This window comes from Drosophila mauritiana, chromosome 3R (assembly GCF_004382145.1).
Source record: "Drosophila mauritiana strain mau12 chromosome 3R, ASM438214v1, whole genome shotgun sequence".
Taxonomy (NCBI): Eukaryota; Metazoa; Arthropoda; class Insecta; order Diptera; family Drosophilidae; genus Drosophila; species Drosophila mauritiana.
The window spans coordinates 25,483,601-25,506,877 of NC_046670.1; the positions used below are offsets into that span (position 1 = coordinate 25,483,601).

General features: G+C 44.6%; 1 protein-coding gene across 1 annotated transcript; it reads right to left on the reverse strand.

Annotated features, from left to right (window-relative positions):
* Nucleotides 1–4,426: 4,426 nt before the first annotated feature.
* On the reverse strand, nucleotides 4,427–5,029 carry LOC117144639. The gene is made up of 2 exons (XM_033309935.1): nucleotides 4,904–5,029; nucleotides 4,427–4,845 (listed from the first exon to the last, which is right to left on the reverse strand). Exons 1-2 carry the CDS (start codon nucleotides 4,959–4,961, stop codon nucleotides 4,658–4,660), a joined length of 246 nt encoding a protein of 81 aa, XP_033165826.1. The 5' UTR covers nucleotides 4,962–5,029; the 3' UTR covers nucleotides 4,427–4,657.
* Nucleotides 5,030–23,277: the final 18,248 nt, after the last annotated feature.

The window sequence follows — 23,277 nt, forward strand, 5'->3', positions numbered from 1 at the left end:
TCGCGCCGCCCCGCAAATATCCTTCTGCTCATCAGCTCGGCTGTTGCTGTTGCTATTTTAATTTCAGTCATGTGTGCAGCCCCTTTTCTGTGGATTCTTTTTAGGCACTTTTGCAATTTTCTGCCTGTTTTGGGCTAGATATTCATATCAGCCCTATTCATATTATAGCTATTTTCCGCTATAACTGTTACTGATTGCCGCTTTGTGGCAGCATTTTTTCACCCATACCCATGCCCATGCCGCACACACCCATTCCGATTGCCATTCCCATCAGATCCTTCGTGCCGTCGCCCCTCGATTTTTGAGCACCAATTGAGATGCAAATTGCTTTTGCCTAGAATGATTTGAAAATAATTCAGTTGGTTAGCATTTTTGCCTTTACATATTTCGCTCCTCTTTTATCTGGAATTCCTGCACTCGAATTAATTTGATTCACTGGCGATAATCTTTGGCTTTAAAGTTGCGCATTAAATTTTTAATCATGATTTGGGCCCAGGCTTATTCATTTCTGAATGATTGCGTCCCATGGGACTTTACTTTTTATGCTTTTATGGTAGAAAAGCTTTTTAATATAATGATCAATAGAATTTTAAGGTATCCAAATACTCCACAAACTCAGGCGTATATATACACATAGCCTTGATATTTTGGCTCGACGGGAGAAAAATATTTTGTGTATTTTCACAAACGTCATTTCCTGCCCATTGTGCTGTAGTAAAACAATTCACGAATTTTCCAACGAATTTTCTTTGAGCTATTTCTGGATCAGGGTTGCCGCAAATTTTTGTGTGGCCAAGGAGGCGCATTTATTATCGTTGCGGACACTTGCCCACATATAGAAAACGTTTTAGCGCTTGTCGCTGCCACATGGCGCTTGCATTTCCTTGTTCATTTTCATTTGCAAATATTTATTTGTACATTTCCTCCTTGCACTATTTACCCACTTCCGTTGCAAAATCCCCCCACTCACACTCACCGCCAATGCACAGACACTGAGGGCTTTCATTTTCACTTGCCAGAAACTTGGCAAATTGCTGACCCAGAGACTTGAATGCAGTGCTGCAGATGTGAGTGGAAAATGCGACGTTTTAGTTTTCATTTCGGTTTCGGTTGGATTCGGCTTGGGGCAAATGCCTCCCTGCAATTTGCTAAAACCTAGCCAAAATGCCAAGCCCTTCAGGCGATGTGAAAAAGGAGGCCAAAGCCAGAAGCTGAGCCCCGAAAATACAGCGTTGGTTTTATATTAAATTCCCAAAAGCAGACTGCTTTTGAATAAAATTTCTAAGAGGATGTGCCCGAGAATGGCTGTCAGCAATCACTTGATACGTCGAGAGCTGCCCAATTAAGGGCAACTTATCAAGGCAATTGATTAATTGTCTCATGATTCTTAAGCCAGCCTGGCTGGTCGAATTAAAGCCGACCAGCCGGAAAGTCCTGCGCACGAAAGGTCGCCATGGGAAATCAGTTCTGCAAGTCCTGCCAGGAGCTGGAATCAGGAATCTGGAATCCCGACGCTGACATGCACATCATAAATGCTTAATGGCCACACACGCACTGCACTGCGACTGCGACTGCGATTGCAACTGCAATTGCATGTGAAACTGCTTGTGAATCTGCATCTGAATCCGCATCCTCGCCTGACATTCGACTGCGCTGCGAAAACTCGAATTGCCGGCAATCGGTGCGGATGTCAGGAATCGCATCGAGATAACTCCATGTGCATTGCGTGTCTGTTAAATTAATAAATAATTGCTCGTTCAATTTCCCGCTGGCTGTCCTCCATCTGTGTCGCACTTGGCTCCGCCAGTTTGCTCGTCCTTTCTTCCTCGATGTCCGGCGAAAGAGAAACATGGCCTGGCCGATGGCAACTGGCCTGGCCTGGCCCGGCTCGGTCCGGTCCGGCCCGTTTTCCCGCCTTTCCTATGCACCTTTTTCGCGCACACACCTGTCCGCAGTTGAGCCAGATTAATTGCCTATTTACCTCTCGGTGGAATCCCACCGCCACCCACCATCTGCTGCGCGGCTTCGCCTTTGTTTAATGATAGGCCGTGGCCAAAAATCTCTGACACTGACATGCTAATTAATAAATTATTTTGCAACAAATTAATTAGATCGCGGTGGCTGGTAAAAGTGATTGGTCATGTTGCGGCAAGCCGAAAAGAGCTGGATTTCTGAATTAAATGAAGCGATGGGTTAACTTGTCTGCTGATTGATGGGTTACCTCTCAATAGTAGGGAATTAATTTAAAAATCCATAGAAATACTACGGCCTCAAAGCTTAGTAAGGCTCTTATTTATTAATTTTATGCACCATTTTCCCACACTTTTCCTATATTTTAGCCGATCACCTGGGACCCATCCTTGGTCCTAGTTTTCTTGCCTTTTGTCCTGACACGCACGGACCCCTGAGTCGGCGTCTGTCATCATTAAAATGAATTATCTTCGCTTGGATCGGGTGAGTTTTTTGCTGACCCCTATCTAATTTAATAATAAATATTTTAATTAAAGGAGGGTAATTATTGGCCAATGCCTTTATCGCATGCTCGAGCTTTTGAGTTAATTAAAAGGAACGTTGTTGTTTTCAGTTTGTTTTTATTTGTGCTGGCAAAATAGTTGTTAAAGTTTTATGACAGCCACATAAAATATGAATTCCGTCTGCTTTCAATTACAAAAGCAGAGCAGAAAAAACAAAGCAATTTCTGTTTAAATATCGTTTATTACTTTGCGCTCAACCATTAATTAAGGGCAAATGCCGGGCGATTATTGCGTGCCGCGCGGACCAACTTGCTGCCGCACCCGTGACCAAGTGACCGCCCCGCCCACCTGCCCCTTGACCCCATCGCGTCAGCGCCTCCAGCTCCCCTCCATAGAATAGCATCTGGCATCTTGGCGAAGGGCAAATGAATGCGGAGACAATTAATTGTTGCGCTGTGTGTTCAGTTCGCGCTTTCAACATTTCATCTGCAGTTGTCAGTTACTTTTGTCGTAAGCTCCAGTCCGCTCTCGAAATCCCGCTGCCCCGCCCCCAGGAGCCCCACTACTCATCAGCACCACCATCATCATCCCCACTGCAGCACGCTTATGATAAATGAGTTGTTTTCACAATGCGGTGGCACAATCCGTCGCCTTTGTGTGTGCAGCGAGCATTTAATCCTTTGGGCTTCAAGGCATTTCAAGCGGCCATTCATTTAGTTTCCATTCCCAATGCAGGAGCCACTTAGCGTGATACCCTCGGCAATGGGCATAATGAGCACCCGGTCACCAAGGGTCCGTATTCGGGAAGCAATCTGCACTCCAAAAAAATCTGCATAATATTTATCTCGATTTTGAATATAATTTCGATGTACAATATGTATCATCAGTATTCCAATTACTTCTGATTGGAGAAAGTTCCACGTAAAATCAAGGACTTCCCTTCAAGTTCCCATATCGTTTGCCACAAGGTAGCAGCTTCCTCCAAAGTTTAAACTATATTTTTTCAAGTGTGAGTGGCTAGTCTGGCAGTGGCATAAATAGAGTCGCTTTAAAGCAATCCGCAAGCGAACAGGAAAAGTTTGCTGGGCCAAGTTCGCGCCCAGCGCCCAAGTGGTGGGTGGCGGTTGCATGGGCATGTTGCAACTAGCAGCGCACCACTGGCAACTGGCAACTTGCTTGTGCTGGCACATTCAGAGGAAAGTTTACCACTTCGGCTTTGGCCAGTTTGGAGAACACCTGGGTGCTGCATAAAGCACATGCCCATATATTTATTTAATGCGGCCAAAGGAGCCCCTCAACTTTCCCGAGCACTTGGCCAATTAATCTGTCAAGGACCAGCACACGGTGGTGATGATGATGATGATGCGTCGTGGTCGGTTGGGAAAAGTGATTGGAGCGGTTCGAAGCGTATCCCACTGTGTGCATATTCGATTAACCAAATCCCGGCGGAAGCGCGTGCCACAACTTTTGTAATATATTATTTTGCTTATTTTGTCAACAGAACTTACAAATCCCCCACCGAACTGCCCCCCGGACGCACTGCGTCCTGACAAGCCGCCGCAATGCGACCAAATCACATATAAATTATTGCGTCAAATTGAAGCTGCTGGCCGACCCGAAAGCCGATTTAAAACTTGACACAGTGTGACAGATATACACATGTGTATTTATCGCACGCGGCCCAGGTCGAATCGAAATCCCGCACATAAGCCGAAGGTATTAAGTATTTCACTTTTTTTTAACTTTAAGCGGAGTCTTCTTCCTTGTTTTTCCCCTCGAAAAACTGGAAAATCCTGAAAATAAGCTGCACGTGTGCGCTCGCTTTCTATGGTATCATGTCTATGGAATAAGCATACCGAGAGCCTTCAAAGGAGTTTAGCAATCAAAAATAATACTTAAGGGCAGCATTATTACAATTTTGGAAAAGTTTTGATTATATTTATATTTAAGTGTTCCCGAAAGGTAACAAACATATTTATTTTTGCTAAAAATAGAGCAAGCCACAGCTTAGCTAACCTAAGACTGCTGATCAGCTAAATATCAAAATGGTTGTGTATTACTGACCACGTAGGTGAAAATTAAAAATCTATGCTTTTGTTTTTAATTTTGGACTTGCAAATATTAATACGACCATGATTGCGAAAGAGCATGGTAAACAGAATACTTATGCGCGATACACACAACTACCAAGGAGGCAACAACTTGATGGGAGACTGAGTACTTCCACTAATACGAGTCCAATGCACGACGAGTTCCCCATCGGTATTCTGGTGGAGGAAGTGCAGCGGGTTCTTCTGCTCAACAGGTTGCTCCTTCGGCTGTTTCTTGATGGCAGCGCCGCATTTACCTTTGGGTTCCAATTTTGACTTGCCTGCATGCGGTACATAAGTTGTACTCTTTATAGTTTGCAAGTAGGCGAAAGGACTCACGAAGACATGGCTGCTTGGCTGGTTCAAATCCGTAGGTTTCCAGTACTCGACGGGGCATTTTGTTTGACCGAAATCGAGACACAGAGACTTTGCTAACGTTTATACACTTCTACACACTGTGTGACACGAAAGTCTTGGTAAATCGTTTGCTTTGAACGTTCACGAGCACGTGAATAATCCCTCAATTGTTATGGGGATCATGACGCCTTCGACGCGGTGTACACAACATATTACCCATCCGCAGCGTTGTCATCGTTCCGCTGATAAATCTAAAGAGATTTGTTGCGCATCCATCAAAGTGAGCATTCTTATTATTCAAAGTACTTACACTTACACTTGCGAACGAGCGTTTCGGGCAAGTGCGTGTCCTGTTTGTGTTTGCTGGCTCCTGGGTCTGATATGTTAAGGAGCAACAGTGGCAGAAATCCAAATCCAAGGAGCGCAGATAAAAAGTAAGCGCCACAAAAGTGGCACACTCACACACACAAAATCCATTAACTAAAGTGTCAATTTAGTGACAGAGATAAAACGTCACACGCACAAAGACTTGGACTTGGACACATCCACAAACGCAGACATACGCATATGTCCTTGCGGGGCGGCCAAGGAAAATAAAACGTGGGGGAAGGTGGGGGACAGGAGAATGTCAGTGGAACTGCCTTGCCTTGGCAAATAGCTGTACACAATGAATGACAGCACTTTGTATTTTTCCAAGTTTTTTTCCTCTGCATTTCCATTCCATTCCACTAACATTCCTTGCTCCTTTGGCTGTTGCGTGCTTTCTTTGTTATTTGTTTGCTCATGTCAAAAGATCTTGGGATAAAGTTATCGTTATCAGTTTGCTTGGCTAGGTCAAATCACCTGTTACGTGTCACATTCTCTTGTCTACGTTACGCATACGCCGCTTGGTCCGCAGTACTCTTAATAACCAATTGCATGTCTTGAAATGAACAAAAAATGGTGAGCACAAAAGTAAAAACAAATGAAACCAACAATTTCAATGAAACTTTTTTGGTGCGTTATCCGTTGGAAATAAAAGAACAAGTGTTTCCCAAAAAAAAAACACTAGAAATATATTGTATAAGTTTCTATCTTAAGAAACACTCTTAAAGAAATACCTTATTTTGTGGAATGGTATGCCAAAGACGATGCACAAGTGATTCAAGGAGCCCAAAAAGTGGTGCGAATAAGAAGCACAACTGAAAATTGAAATGCGCTCAAAGACGAACCGCAAGTGAAAATTGTTTTTATGTTTTGTTCCATCATTTCCTGGCTTTTCTGCCACTGACGCTTCTTTCGGCGAATTGTCTTGCAGGCATTTCGTATGCACCACGCAATACCGCAAAGCGCCACAATGTGCAAGTCAATATAGAGCCAGCGGATTGGGGAAGTAGCTCCTCCAGCTTTCAATCCATTGCCTGCCAATCGAGAGTGCGGTGCGTGCTCCAAAAATTTCCACGACTTAGCAAACATCGCCACTTGGAACACACATAAGCAGGGCTCTGAAAATGTTTCGATGATGGCAGCAGGCAGGCGTTTTCTTTTATGCAAAGTCGGGCAAATTGTATAAGCTGCATTGAAATTCAAGAGCAGACGCAGCAGAGCCACTGATAAATGACAAGCTCGTGCAAATGCAGCTCCATCTCCATCTCGGCCACTCGATCCAGTCGAACCATTCGCACCAGCAGGCAGCTTGAATTGGAGACAGCAGGAGTGCCACAACGATGCCACCTCGATGACACCTCGATGCCGCCTCGTGTGGCAGCAAAGGGGTAAAAAATGGCAAAAAATAGATAAACGGAACGGAAGGGGCGTGTAAGCTGAGAGGAATCGCCCGACACGTTTTAATTATTGGCCCAAAGGGGCGGGACAGGCGGTGCAGCCCTTTGGGGGCTGAGCACTTCATTAGGCCCATGGCGCGGCTCTAAGTAAGACACGCATATTTTTCATACTTTACAAAATCCACAAGCGGAGCGAAGCTCAATTATTCAAAACAGCCGCACAGCCCAAACCACCCGAAAAAAAAACAAAGAAAAAATAAAATAGTTTATGGAACGACTATGACATACCCTTAGCAGTTGGGCAGTTTTATACAACTGATATGAAAAAACCAAAAATAAGAATTTAAAAACGAGTACTGGGTATAATCAAATACAATATCTAGAGATGAATGGTAAAATCTGATATAAATTGTATTCTTTTCAAGCAAATTTCTTAATGCACCCGAATACAGTATACCCTTTACTCGATGCTTACCGAGTACAGCGGGTGGAGATGGAACGACTGGGAGATTGGGTGGCCTAGACACGGGTACTCCCTTACACGACATTGACTAATGTTGATATGTCGTCGTTTTTTGTTGTCGGTTTTTCCCAGCCTTCGCCTGATGGTTTATTTTTGATGTGTGTGCAGTTGAGCTTTGGCGACGTGCGTCTCCGGCGCCGAAGGACGCTCGGATGTTGGAAGGCCGGGATGTGGGGAATGTGGGGCAAGCTAGGGGATGCTGGGGACTCATCGGGATACTCGGATGCGGGCATACTCGGATGGTCGTCCCTTTTGTAGCAATTGCTGTCGTTGCTGCCAATTTGCTGCTGTGCGTTTTGTCCTGTGACAGGAAGCGTAGGCTTCTATTGCGCCTCTCCCAGCGTGTGTATGCACGTATGTGTGTGTGTGTGCGTGTCCTTCGAAGGGGGAGTGGGTGGGTGGTTACGTTCTGACGTGACACATGGTTGTAAAGGATTTTCTTTGATGATGTTATCGTTAATGGTGCATGGTCGCAGCTCAGCTCAACTCGGTTCGGTTCGGCTCGATTTCGCATCAGTTTCATCTGAAGCTAAAGCTGAAGCTACAGCTCGACATTGGCAGATCGTTAGCGCTTCCAGCGAACTTTTGCCAAACGTCTACTCCTTGAATAATGATGCTGTTGATGTTGCTGCCACACCATATCGCCCACTCCTCTGAGGGGGAGTCTTTAAAAGCAGGACTTAATTCATCCCACCGGATTGTATTCAAAACAAAACAACAAAGCAATACATTTTAATTAGCCACCCGGGCCCAAGAACCCAGTGCTAATTCAACCGGCTGACCATTGCCAGGCAAATAAGCTCGGCGGCTTGTTGTTATGTCATGTTTTCGGTTGGCGGCTTTGTGTCGCCGGAGTGTCGTAGTTGTTATTGTTAATTACCTGGCGGTGGACGTGAGTGGGACCGGGATAAGAAGAAGAAGTCCTCCGGCCTGCTGGCTTCTCGGAATGCTAATTAAAATTGAAGGGCCCAGAATGGTGTGGCAACAGTTCTTGGCAAGTTATTTGGCATAGTCCAAGCCGCATGGCTCTTAATTCTCGAGCAAACTGATTGCCGGCCCAGCCAGATGGAACGGAATGCACTCAGCTCGGTCATAATGCAGCACTTAATGTCTTATTTAATTTAACCACACAACATAAATTCATCATGAAATGGGGCTGGAATTCAATTTCCTGCAGCAATATGCAATACGCAATATGCAATGTGCATTCTACCTCTGCATTAAAATTCTTATTAAATGATATGCACTGGCCGCATACATTTTCTTCTCCGGACGCCTTAACAACGGCCCAATGTTTGGCCACAATAATGCAAAACATCAGGCTTCATAAATATCAGGAGGATCTGAATGCCTGCTCCTTGGATCCTTGGCTCCTAGCAGCTGGAAGCCACAAAAACCTATGCTGACCGCACATTAATTAACTTGGGGTGGCACACAGATATTTCCTACAGATGCTGAAACTGAATGCTCCCAAAATATATATAATGCGTATACGCAGCGTTGGCTGTTTGGGGTGAGTGCGTGTGTGCGTAAATCATTTTTGAATTGCCAGCCGTGCACCTCAAATTTGCAATGCAATCTATTACGAACTCTCGATAGGTGTAAACTTATTGGGTTGATGGCGTAATTTATATGCCCACTCGGCACGCCCCTTTGCTGTTTGCCCGTCTAATTAGCCGGGGGAAAAAATGGGCCTCGCCAAAACAGGTACACGGGTAAATTGTAACAACTGCAGTTTGGCTGTCTAGTCAATTAGCTCAAGCGTTCGGTTAATGCGAAACTTGGCTGGGTAAATGGAAATTGCAAGGCTTGTTCAACAATTCGCAGTCGTGTTGAGCATGGCTGTCATTGCTGTTGTTGCAGTTTCAGTAGTTGCATGTAGCCTAAACAAGCGGCCTGCACAAATAACAATTTCGGTTTTACATTTTACATGCATGCATAAGGAAGGACTCTCCCTGGTGTCCTTAGAAGCGAATATCGTAGGAATCGCTCTTAGGGGTTGATACTTACGTTCTCTTCGCTGGTTTAGAACAGTCGAAAGCTCTCTCTCTCTCTCCTCCCTGGTCATCCTCTCTGTGGTTCGGGTATCGCCGTTCGTGTCCTTTGAAATCCGATTACTAGGACAACGACAGTTCAGTTGCCTTTTGCCACTCAGCGGTTTGCTCTCGAGCGTTTACCAGGAAATCATGCCAGGACTTAATGCGTAAACTATGTAGTTTATTAGTTCAGCGTGGCCCGTGGGCCAAGCGCAGATTCAGATTCAGATTTAGAAACACCCTTGCACTTTCGGATGTTGTTGAGCAACAATCCATCTTCCCAGCTGCAGTTACAATTACATACAACTTACTTACAAGTTCCCCGGCGGGATGAACTGATTTCATTCAGGACACGTGACAAAATGCTGGCACTAACCCCAATAGTTGGGCCACCCGCTGGCTGTTCGTTCTCTTGTTAAGTTTTATGATATTTTGCTTATAAATAATGAATGCATATCGCTTGGCTCCTCGCAGGAGGAATCCTTGGCGAGGACTCTCGGGACGGCTGGGTGTCTGCTGAGCAGGGGTCACGTTCATTGCAGACGTTTCACACCAATTACTCGCAATTTGCATACAACAGAACCGCATGCAAATGACACAATGCAAAGTTATCCACGTCCTGTTCCCGATTCTCAGCTCTCTAGCTCTCCAGCTCTCCAGCTTCGCTGTTTTCGGGATCCCAAGTTCCTGGGTCCCCAACTGTTTCCTGCTCCCCCCATTTGCATTGGCCATGCATTTCAAATGTAATCAACGAAAGCCGAAACCAAAGCAAACTTTGCTCCCTAACCGCCAACCAGGCAGGCAGGCAGGCAGCCAGTCAGTCTGACGTTGACTCTATTAAGTAATGAATTAAGATGCGAATCGAGATCAATTGTTCGAAAACGCCACAGCGTCGAGTTTCGGCTCCCGGATTTGGGGTGGGCTGCAAAAATGCATTGGGCAAATTGCAAAAGTTTCCACTTTTCATTGGTTTTGCATCGGAGTTAGATAGAGAGAGTTCTGGTCGCACTTATAAATTAATGATTTCCCCCGAAAAACTTTCTGCCACTGTCAGTTGTGTCGATTTGCCAGGACTCTGACGTAGCTTCTGGCAATCATGTCCCTCCTGGCTGGCTGGCTAGCTGGCTGACAAGTAATCACACACACAGTTTCTCGATTGTCGGCCATTTCTTAACGAGGTTTAATTGTGTCCCCGTTAGCCGCGTTTAATTAACAACCGCATCATATGCACGGGGCGGATAAGTAACTTGTCTCGGGCCCCCCTGTCGTATGCGTGACGTGTCATTAGCCAACCTATAAATACCATTGGCCCCTAATTAATTTGTCGAGCTCAAGCTCCCGAATCGGTTTGGTGTAAGTGGCGTTTCAATTTCACTTGAATAATTTATAAAAGGCGAATCGTTAATTGGCCCAGCCGGAGCCATATGCGTGCGATGTCATAAGCCAAGGTTCAACAAGTGCCAAATGAAATTTGCCGCCGATTTTGCTCGGCGTCGCCTTGTTTGCAAAATAAACATGCGAAAAAAATTGTTGTGCTGTAAACAAGCAGATAAGCCGTTGGTATAAAACCCACATATACCGCCTGTATATATAAGTTAAAATGCATAAGGAGATGGGCGCCGACAGGGGAATACTTAGTAAAGGCAAGATTGCAAGTCAGGATCGAGCCTAAGACATATAGACTTTCAGTTCAATTCGTTAGATAGGAAATAAATAACCATAATAATATAATAGGAAAATCTATACTTTTCAATAGGGGTATATACCATTATGACGAACTGCAATGGACTTACCAAAACGCATATGAAGTACATACTACCCCTCAAAACGCAGGGTATCGTATGGGTCTTCGGATCATTTGCATACACGATATGGCGGAACGGTTGAAAAGCAGAAGGAGCTGTTTGCTGTTTGTCGGCGCAAAGTCGATTGTCGATATATACCAAATTGACGTTTAGTATAATAAATTGTAAGCCATGCCCCACAATGTCCCCATGCCGCATGTCTTGCTGGAGATCCTGGGATCCGGGAACAGGGGTCTGGATGAGCTGAGGAGCAGTTGCCATTTCGCATTGTAAATTATATTAAATATGCAAGACAATGCTTTCATATAAATCCTCTAAATGAATTTCAAGCACGCAAACACACGCGCCACCGAGCACAGATACTCACCCACACGGAGGCATGTGTATAAGTGGATACTCTTGTTGTGCCCCAAACAAAAAAATACACGAACAAAAAACATAAGGGACGAGTGCTGAGCAATTTTCTGCGCTGTTTTGCACGCGCATCGCAAAAAACTTTCGAGCTGTTTATTGGAAATTAGTTAAAGCACCCCCCAGGATACGAGTCCTGCGTGTCCCATTGCCCCAGGCTAGTTAAGCTGCTTCGCCACTGCTCAGTGGCTTAATTTCTAGCGGGCTCGTAAATCTCGGCAAAATGCTGCAGACTGTTTAAAAATTACAAACCCCGATCACGTTCTGCAGCGCAGAAAGTTTCGACTTCCTATAAACACTTGAGATGCTTTGTATTGTGTCGTAAACGGAAATGGGAAACAATTGCATAAGCGTTTTGTGGGAGGTGGGCGGAATAAAGGGGGCCTTGATTCCTCGATTGATGCGCTTAGCAGTTTGTGCGAATGCACACGTCGCCAAGGTGAACCGCACTACAGGGCGTATACTTAACCCCACCCGGTATGGTGTATAGTGGCCCCCACTTAACCCACTGGCATTCCCATTCGAATGGGCTTAACCCGACATGGCATGGCCCATTTGTTGCCGCTGCTCTTTGGCACGCTGTCGCTTTGAATGCTTTACGCTCGATTGAGTATTTATTTGATTTCTCATTTGTGTCTGCCAGTTGACTATTTCTTCTGCTTTTTTTTTTGCAGCCAACTCCCCGATTTTCCCCCCGATTTCTCGACTTTTCTCTCCATTTCTTGGCTCTTCGTGTCGCATTGCCCGGGGCCAGCTTCTCCCCTGCCACGTTGTAATTCAAGTTCTGTGGCCAAAAGTTAGCCACAGTTGATTGGTTAGACAAGGCTCTTTGTTCCAGCAAACTTCGATGGCTGTTTCTGGCTTGTCTGGCTTATTTTCCCAGCAATTGTACAGCGCTAAGTTAATGAAACTTCTGCCATGAAGCGATGTAAACTGCATTAAAGGCGCCGGGAATTGCAAAATCACGGGTAAATTGTCGGTGGCCTTTTTCCATTTTGCACCCGCACACTGCACTGTGCAGTATATTTTTTCCGGATATTTCTTTCTCCTCGAAAGAAACCCAGTATATATGGCCTGCCATTTGTTGCTGTTGCCTGCTGTTGAATGCACTAAATATTTTTCCAGTTGATATAGTGGGCAATATTGCGCATACGCCACGTGCCCATAAAATACTCACCGAAAAACGCGCCGACAAAACGCAGCATCTACGCGGCAGACAGACAATGTAGCAGGCCAATCGATGTTGGGTAACAACTTTAGCATACTTTATGCTCCGCGGCGATATCGTTTAATCGGCGAACACGTGTCCCAACTGCCAATGGAAATGGCTACTGGGTAATTGCTATCGTCGCGGAAAAGCAGAAAAGACCGCCATCAGATTATCTTGGCTGCCAGGGCCGGGCCATCGCTCTTCATTCGGCGCTTCACTTTTCAGTTGAGTTTAATGTTCCCGCGCCGGCAGCCGAATTCAATTCACTTTGATTGGCAAAACGACGCTTTTAAGTGGCCCTAAAATCGGAAGATAGCGATAATTATGCCATGAAAGCTTGTCCCTGCAATGGCAGCTTATCTCCGCAAAGTTTTCCCGTTCCCGATCTGTCAACAGCTGGAGTTTTGAGTTGCCTCCTCCTGGTTGGCATTGATAATCTGCGGATCCGGTTGAGATCTGCCGCCTGCCTTCAGTGCAATGTGTCAGTGGAAATGTGTGACACTCAACATGCCACATGCTGTCATCTCCTGATTTGCGGCAGTCATTCAGCTGAAGGTTGAATTAAAAGCCCACTTTTATGCTGGCAGAAAGGAAAATAAACCAAAAACTCGGCAGGCCGGACTCCAAATTATAGATTCCGTTTTAAAATTTTAATAAAAACGAAGCACATTTTTTGTAAGCAATTAAAATGCCAGCATTTCAATTTGATAGAATTATAAAAGGCTTTCGGTTGCTGTTGCAATTTATTTCGCCCACAGAATAAAACATTCTGTATTTTAAAAATGCATTCAGCAGATTTGCTGGTTGATTTCATCGAAGCGGAATCTTTTTTGCGAATACACACTTGCGTTTAAAATAGTAGGAAATGTGTATGGTTAAAAAAAAAAATATATATATATATGCTCACTAAATTGACTGAGGGTCATAATATGCCAATTCATCAAAATATTGCCGTTACTTAGAGGCTATATTTTACCAAAATGACATTTGAATTGATGAGCTTTTATTTTGCCACTTAAGGTTATTTGATAGGATAAAATATTTGATGCTATTATTAGCAGAATAATATTTTAATTGACGAGCAATTATTCGAGATTTTGAATTACCCAGTGTGTCTAAAATATGTCTGATGGCACACATTCTATTTTCATATTTATCTTTGTGTACAATTGCAAATAACTACTTGGCCGAAGTTCATTGCAGATGTTCTCATTAGACTTACATGGGTTTTTGGCAAAGTTACGCGCGCATCCAAAGTAATCACACGAAACCCCAGAAATGTCAAAGAAATCTGAAAAATTACTCGAGGCGCAGCTGGATGGCACGCACAAATTTATATTTCACATTTGACAGGACTTGTGTGCCAGCGGAGTGCAGTTTCCAGGACTCCGGATCAGGAGCGTTGTCATTTATTTGCAGTAGCAGCTTTCTTGCGGCAAACAATGCGAATGCAAATGAATGCTGGATGCAAATGAAATGCAATCGGTTTGTGTATTTTTCATATGCATATCTCGGCTTCTGCATCGGCACTAAGCAAGCTAAATTACAAAAATTTCTGCCATTCCATTTCGGATTCTCTGTCCAGTTCTCAGAGCATTTGAATATTTAAATTCGATTAGAAGAAGGCAGGCTGGCAGGCAGGCAGGTCTTCACATCATTGTCGAATGTCCTTAGTCCGTAGTCCGAGTCCTGATGTCCTTGTTTCTGGGAGTTCCTTGTTCCTGTGGCAGCTACACGTGTGTGCATTACCTTTTAGCATCGGCGCCTCTGGGGCATTGCTACGATTTGGTAATCTGCTTTCGAACTCGAGCTCCGAGTCCAGCTCCCCTTTCCCGGATGCCAATCGACTTTTTGGGGCTTTGCCTTTTGCTTCAGCTTTGAGTGCGCCCTGAATACAATAAAATGTTCGTTTACTGCGTACAATCAACAAATACTTTTCAATATTTAACTTGCACATTTGCGGATTTCCGCCACCTCCCCCCCGTTCACAGCACCCTGAGAGAGGCGTGGCACACATCCTTCGTCCTGGATCGACTTGCCTTCCTGCCGAGTTGTTTAACTTCTGGGCCGAAAAGGAAAACCCTTTGAAACCCGCTTGAGTGGCTCTCATAAATTTGAGTTCAGCCCCCGAGAACGCCCCTTCTATTTACACTTGCCATATAATTTGGGCCCGAATTTATGTGCCATGTGCCACGAGTCGTTCTTCTTGGGCTCCCAACTACCAATTTGTTGTCATAATTCATTGACGGAATTATTACGGGACTGGCAATCGTTTTGAATTTAATTGGCACTCTCCGCAAGAGTGGTGAAACATTTGGTCAATCGCCCGATCCCAGTCATTTCTAATACTCTTGTTGGATTTTTGCTTACATCAACTTGTGGCCCGAGGTTTATGTTATGTATGCTTCATAAGTGGCCTTTATCTCGCTTGCTACCAAAAAGAGGGAATCTAGCTTGTTTAATCCGACAAACAGTTACCAAACTTTGCCATAGAAGTCGTCGCCCTGGAGCAGTTCTCCGAAAATTTGCCCCATCTGTGGGTTTTCCATCCCTCCCCCAAACTGTAGTTTTAAATGCTTTAGCAGCTTGGAGTCCTGTTCCAAATTCGGATCACAAAGACACAATGGAATACTTGGCTCAACTTTTTCGCGATAAGCATTTGCATCTATCTGCAGACGTGCTGCAGTTCCACTTGCAGATGAAATTAGCTGCAGTTTGGCAGGAGAAACTTTCAATTTTTCATTCTGGCACAAAGCTTTGAGATCCGCGCAGCACTCGCAGCTGAATTTTTGAGCTATTAGCGAGCTGAGTGAGACAATGCCGGGCTGGGCCGGCTAAACAATGTGCATCTATTTTCGCTAGTTTTTCATAAATTATTCACGACAAAAGGACTTGCCAGCTACTGCAGCAATAAATGCAAAATAGCTCAGCATGTTTTATTGCAGCCGGCTAAAAAGATGGCATAGAAAACAGCGTGGGACATGCAGACATTCGGCAGGAAAAGCTCTCATTCCTGTCCATTCAGCATTTGTTTTTTTTTTCTTTTGTGCACGCACAAATGCATCTTAAACTGGGTGAGTGGGTAATTTCTTGAGCAAAGCACAATGCAAAAATTTGAATAAATTTAAATATACTCCTTAACGAAATATTTAAAAGTCATAAATATTATTTATTTTATCTAAAAGGCTAAACAAACAAAAATAAAAGTGCTCAGTAGCTCGGCTTATTTTATTTTACCAGTCTGTTGTACTTTTCACATTGTTCCTCGACTGCAACTTATTAAATCTCGCATCCAATCTGATTTAGCCACCATTAACAGCTGGGAGGAACTCACTCTACTCACTTATCTAACCAAATGAGTGCAAATTCATAAACTCGGCCACAGGCGGGCCACACATGTTGCCAGTCCACTCACATTTTCCAGCTGCATAATGACCGCAATAATGGATGTTGCGACTCCGTTCAACCGGCTTTTGGGTGTGCACTTATGCTTGGCACACTTTCGACCGTTTTTCCTTTTATTTTTGTGCTGAATCTCGCCTTAGTTTCGTTGACTTGGGTGTTTTAGCGGTAAGTAGGTTAAGTGATTTTCAGCTCAATTAAAATGGCTGGAAAAGTCGAGCGGCCAATGGGGCGTATGAGCGCTCTTACCGCTGACCGGCAAACAAGGCTCTGTCATATTAACTCGACACTCCAGCCGGCCAGGATGCAGGACACAGAGCCAGGACAAGCTGACAGCCTGTCAACCGTAAAACACTAAAGGCCACTTGCGGGTCGTTGCTGCTGGCGAGGCAATGCGAGGCGAGGCAATGCGACTCTACTCGACTCGACTCGAGTCGAGACTCTCTTTGCAAACTTGAGCGTGAATTGCTACTAAATTGCAACATCACAGTTAACTGCTCTAAACTTACGTGACATAATTATGCGTTTGACTAAGGAGTCGCAACAGCAAGCGGGGTAAAGGAGCGGCAAAAGGGGCTTTGTTGGGGCAGGGGGGCTGGCATATGGCAACCGGGGAGAGTCTAATGTATAAGCGTGTGTGTGAGGTTGTTTACACAATTACTACGAAATGCATGCACCACGCAGGACGTGCAGACAGCAGGACAGCAGACAAACGCACCAACATGCACTCAGAAAAATGAGTTATAAGAACGTCCATAAGAAAATAATAGTCGGAGAGACATGTTTTATATTATGATAATGGAGTCCTTTGACTATCAGACCTTTGTATATGAGTTTGCAAAAATAATTGCATACTCTTTGGGGTCCCTTAATAGTAAGTAAATGCTTGCCCAATGATAAGACTATTTTAGTATATTTCCAAACACATTTATTTTAAAAATTCTTATTAATTGAAAATGGTTAAAGTATATTCGCAAATAAAATGCTTTTCTTTGAGTGCACAGGAAATAAACAGCAGTAGGATCCCCGCCAGTTCGTGCCTGGCTACATTTACATAAGAGTGCGCTTATGGCCCCCAAAAACCCCCCTTTTCGCGCCCCACTCACACATTCACAGCTGTTTGCCAGCGGAAGATGCTTAATGAGCAGGCACACACTCGGCGCCATAAAACAGATTTTTATTGTGCCAGAATTAACTTTGTAGCACGCACGCCCGGCAGACAAAAGGACAGACAGACAGGCAGCGGGCTTGGGAAGGCGATTTCAATGAAGTGGCCCAAAACATTTGGCTGGCCAAAAATCACTTCAAGGTCGCTAAATGGAATTCCCTGGCATGTCATAATACCACTGCTGTCTGTCTGTGTAAGCCAACTCATTGAATTAGGGTGGGTGGTGTGTTGTTGTTAGGGTAGGGCTGGTTTGTAGGTGGCCCGATTTGGTCATAGGTCGCATAGCTCCATGCCATTGTGGCTGAAACAACCCAGCCATTGACATTCGACACATGCCAGGCATTAGCCTGCCAGCCGGGTGGATGTGGGACCCGGGATTCGGGATTTAGGAATCCGGATTCAGGGCGAGGACTCAGGACTCTGGCTGCTGGATACTCGCACTCGGATTGGGCTCGAGTCGAAAGCATTTTGATTAACGACATTGTGCACTAATGTCAAAAGTCATTCAATCAGCTCGAGCTGCTAGAGTAAAGGCAAGTCGAAACGAACCGAACTGAACTGAACTGGGAGCTCGAATCCAGTTAGGCGATGCTTCATTCATGGCTCCGTTGGCATTGTATTTTGCGTTGACAGTATCGATTGATCATTGGCACGTGATTGAATTCAATTTGATGAAATACTTTAGCCAATATGTCGGTGGCGTTGCGCAAATTTTTAACGATGTGGATTTTTATTTCGCCGCCGCTCTCGTCCTCGTTGTCGCACTGAATGAGCAGATTGAACAGAAATAATAAAAACGTTCTAAATAGATGATGATGTTCGGTTTTAATGGTTGACACTTGCCAGCCATGATGACATTATAATAAAGCCCTGACATCGGATGACAAATGTGTTTGCCCAGCTTACAAACGAGTATATGCGATACGTTTGTACATGCCCCTTCCACTGTTAGTTATGTGGCACATTAGCATTCCTTCCGGCCGATCCATTCCAATTAGAGTTTGTTCGCGTTACGCATCGATGGGCGGTTCGATTTAAACATTGTCCCGGGCGGAGTCTAACTTTCTGCTCTGTTTCTAATTTAAATCAGCGAAAATGTGCAGCTATCGCAAACTAAAAACCAATGGCCACAGATCCGCACAGCCACATAGCCACATGGCCACACCCACCGCCAAAATCCATCTGCCCAGCCAAAATGTTCCATGCAAATCAATTAAAATGGACGAGAAGCGGTCGATCCTGACCGAAAGTTGACAGCCAGCAGAGCGAAATCCGCTTAAAATGTTGCTGCTTCCACTTTTGTAGCTCTTCCGATTGTTGTTGTTGCTGCTGCCGCTGCTGATGCTGCTGCTGTTGCAAACAACGAACAAACAGACAAATGGATATTATCTTTTTATCTCCTGGGTTTGCCATTATTGTAACTGTTGTTCTTCTTGCCATTTTAGTTGTTGTTGCAAATGGGGCAAAGCTTTTAGAGGAGCAACAGCCGATGGCTAAAAGTGGGGAGTACGAAAGTGGCGATGCGAATGGTTTGGGAGCCCAGCCCAAACTGAGCTCAGCTTCTCGGGAGCTGTTAAAAATGCCTTAACTTGCGCAGACAGCGAGAGGGAAGTTTTATGTGCGGCCAACGTGGCGTATACGTAATGTGCTTAAGTCTCGAAATTTAATTTGATTTTCCAATTAAACCAGCGCGGCAGCCTCACCAGTCACGCTTTAAGGTGTGTGTAAGTGCAATCGCGTTTACAAATACACCCCACAAATATATGTATATGTGTATGTATAGGGGAAAATCAGCACACCTATATAAATGTGTACAAAAATATGCAATTCTTAATTGAAAATTGATTTCGCCTGGAAGGCAGGCAGCCTCAAGTGCAAATTGCTTCATTTGTATGCAATTTGCGGGTTTGCCTGTGCGTTTCGGCTTTTGGGTTGCTTCGGTTTGGTTTTTGGTCGTCGGTTTTTGCCATTGCAACTGCATTTACGCTCTGTATCTGTGTGTCTTTGTGTGTGCGGCATTTTTCTCGGATAGGAATGGATCCGTGTGCCACAGAAGTTGCTCTTACCTGGCAGCTGTTTGCTTTGCAGTCTCGGCCATTTAATTTAATGCATTATTCAACGCAAACAATTTGGGCTCTGCAATCCCGGTGTCGATGCGAATGCCGATACTAATACCAATACATATCAACTAATGCCCAACGACATGCCCTAATTTGGCAGTAATATCAATCATTGCATACATTAAGGCGCATCCGCTGATTGCACGCCAGGTTGTGGTAGTGCGTATTATTATTATTATTGTTATTATGGCCAGTGAGACCGCAATCTCCAATCCTCCCTATACACACATATATGGACATCCATACTTGATAAGCAGTTAAATGAGCGATGGTTGTGCATATGGAAACGAATCGACCATCACCACGGACAAAGTGGCTGTGTTGACGTGGGGATTAACATGTTGCGGCTTGTCGTACGTAATTATTCAAGCAACATGTCGGGAGCTCACCCATGGACCCACGGACCACAAAAGATGTTAATTAAGAAGCCAAATTTAATCGATTTGCGGGCCAGCATGTTGATAGCCTCTGTGGCCGAGGGCTTTCATGTTTGTTTCTGGAACGAGGTTAAAACCAACTGTGGCTGACGGCATCCACTTGGCTCGACCATCGGGATTCCAGAACGCGGCTTACGGCAGTCAAAGCCAAGTCCTGCATTCCTTTGAGCCAGGCGTGGCTTGTGAAAATGGAAAAAATTCATCCATCTATCCCGCTGTCCAGTGAAACAAAAACTAAAACTGAAAGCACACAAATGACCAGCAGATAGATCGAGCATTTTCCCTTTGGCCTTTACAATTGTTGCAATGCAACCGAGATTGCAGAAGGACAGGAACAACAAAAATAAAAACAAAAAAGACAAATAGAAAGAGAATTAAAAACATTTTTAGATGCTACAGTTGCTGCCACCGGAAATTCACTAATTCAAAGATGGAGTCCGTTCGCTGCAAACTTTAACTTGCACTGTTTCCGCTTCCTCTGCTACAGTTTTCCGCCTCCTCAGCTATTTTCTGGCCAAGATGGGGGTCAGGACCTCCACCTCTACCTCCAGCTCCACCTTTCAGCTTGCCAGATTTCCTTTTCTTTCGAGCGATTGCTGTGCCATTTCTTTCGTGCTACTTGGGGAGCTTTTAATGTTTTATGCCTGATTGAGTTCTGCTTTCGGGTTCGGGCTAGGGTTTTTGTGCAGACTTTTGTTCTGTTTGCCTTCGCTGGACATTTCTATGAGATTTCCGCCTTTGTGGCTTATGTTTTGAGCATTGCTGTTATTAAACTTGCAGCCACTTCAACCGGCTTTGTGCTCCCGGCCGTTGCTAAGTAATGAGATCGATTCTCTTTATTTTCCATTATTTATCCCGCCTCCGCTCAATCCCTTTGTTTTTCTACCCACCATCCATCGTCCACCGTCCACTTCCTAATTGTTGTGCTGGACTTGATGAATTGGAATTCATAGATGGTTGGCGTTTGTTTGTGGCGCAACGCTCATTGATTTTGGGGTTTTTAGCCCACGGGTAAATGACAACTTAAAATAGCAGATCCGCTGTGAAATTGTCATAAAATATTATCCACTTGCGAAAGATTCTATTTGTCACAGATACTTTTTTAATACTTTGGAATGCGATTTGGTGCTGTCATGAAAAGTGATTTTCATTGGACCGTGTTGTGTAAAGGATTAGTTCATTATTTCAGGCCGACAATAGAACCTTAGGGCTTCGATCGAATTCCAGATTAGCCCGCGTTGCATGTGAGCATACCGTGTACTCAATTAGTCATTGCATTAGTCGGCTTCTGTGTGTCTAATTGATGTATTTGCCCGGCAACATTTTGTTTCAGTCCAGGCTAGACTTTCACTCCACCAGCCACCAACTCCGCCCGCGCCTGTTGTATTCATTGTGTTGTGCTAAATAAATAAAGCAATTTGTAACGGAGTCACGTAAATTGTAATCTGGCAAATAAATTGATTTGTTTGTTAAAATCGCTGCAAGCCAGCACGAAGGACCAACTGTACCGACTGTCGGTCCGGATAGCTGCTGCTTTGATGGAACCGGAGGCGTAGCATCCTCACCCCGAACCATCTGAAAAATATCGATATCCATTACAAACTTGCTGTCAGCCTGTATTGTTTTGCCGTTTTACCTAAACAGGTCATGGCAAAGAAGCTGTGGAGGGGTTATCCTTACAGGTACACGAAAAAAGAGAACGGACCAAGTGGTGTTTGGTTTGTTCCAGGACCAGGCTCTGAGTCAGCCGGAGGCATGTTTTTCCTGGCCACCTACCAAGTGCAGATTGAATTGTATGCCTTTCGACACCTGAGACACATTGGCATGTGCTAAAGCTGAAATGTTTGCTAAATTATTAACCGGATGGCAATGCAATTAATATAATTTATGACTGTTAATTTGCTGCATTCCATGGACAAGCGTTTATCGTATTATTACTGCGCATCTTACTTCAACTACTGGCTGCTGCATTCGATCGGTAAATAATTTAATGTTGCATGCCACACAGCCGGGCAAATATTTGTTTGGTCCTGGCCAAATGAGATTTATCTCGAGGAATTTGATTTTAATATTAAACAGGTCTGAGCTCCAGGAGGCCAGGAAGGCAGACACACTCCCTCTCCACATCCAAATCCCTATTCCAATCCCGGAGACATATGCAAAAGCGGTCTGCCAGGTTGGCAGAGGCCAACTAGTTCAGCTTACTTCCGATGGCAACATTTTGGTTTTGCCCAGCTTGAACCAAACTCGGTCCGTCTGTCTAACTGGCTGAGTGTCTGCATGTCTGAATGTCTGACTGCGGCTTGGACTCTGATTTACAAGCGTAAAATAGCAGTGGCATAAAATATTTAACTATTTTGTATCGACCGTCTGTGAGTCCCAGGATCCTCTGCCAGTGGATTCGTAGTTTGGAGCTCGGAGTTCGGTTCGCCGGCCTGCCAGTTTGTTTTTGCGGCTACTCTGAAGAGGTTTCCTTTCTGCGGGGTCGGTTTTAGGTTGGTTTTTTGTTCGCAGCATTCTGCTCTAATCCATAGTATCGCGTGTATGTGTTTTGTATTTTTAATGACTTGTTATTGTTGCTGCGTCAGATATTGAAATTTTCGCCACTTAAAGCCGCAACCCCATCACCCATCACACACATTATGGCTTTAATGCGCCCTGCTAACAATGCCGACCAAAAAAGTCCCTCTGTTCGACGCATTTATTAAATTTTCATTAAAATTTATAGTTGCCTCGCCGCTGTGGCCAGGGCGCCCATAAATCAGCAAATTAATATTAGGTTGTGGCAATGCCGCCAGGAAGGTCGGCTGGCCATTGTGCCTAACACGTGGATAAGCATAATTCATGTTCGCAATGGGGAGGGGATTCCCCCACAGCTCCCTGTAAAATTTCTGACACATTCGAAAATATTTCGTCCAAATATGCGGCACCCTGGCATGTGACAAATTGAATGTGCAGCATTTAGCCACTCCACTTAAAGCCCAGAGTGCACTTTAAAGATGTACCAGGCCAGCCAGCTTCTCATCCATTAGGCCCCTACTGCCATCGGTATCGGCTTGGTCCTGGCTCCCGTGGCCTTCGTCCTGCGTCCTGCCTGCAGAGAGACTCTGACTGCCATGTGGCGTGCAAATAACAAATAAATGGCCAACTAAAACCAACATCAATCAGGTCATGTTTATGCGGGCGTGCTGCGATGAGTTTGCCCGATCCTCTGACTCGGAGCAGTCATGCAGTGGAAAGTGGCCAACAGTTTGCTTGGCGATGCTGCAGAAACCGTGTTCTATATACACATGTACAAAGCTCTGGGTCTCAGTTAATGATGTAAAGCTAATAACAGTCAGTTAATAAAAAAGCGGTATGCTATCTTATTATGTGGTTTTGTTATGACTATGTAATTAAATTACTCTAATGCATACTCTAATTATTATCAAAGCGAGCCTAATCAGGCGTTTAAAAATCAACTTGAATCATTGATATCTAC

Coding starts and splice junctions, on each gene's coding strand:
- LOC117144639 (XM_033309935.1), bottom strand. CDS start 4,961: ATGCCCCGTCGAGTACTGGAAACCTACGGATTTGAACCAGCCAAGCAG. Junction 4,846..4,903: donor AGCCAAGCAGCCATGTCTTC/GTGAGTCCTTTC, acceptor TACCGCATGCAG/GCAAGTCAAAATTGGAACCC.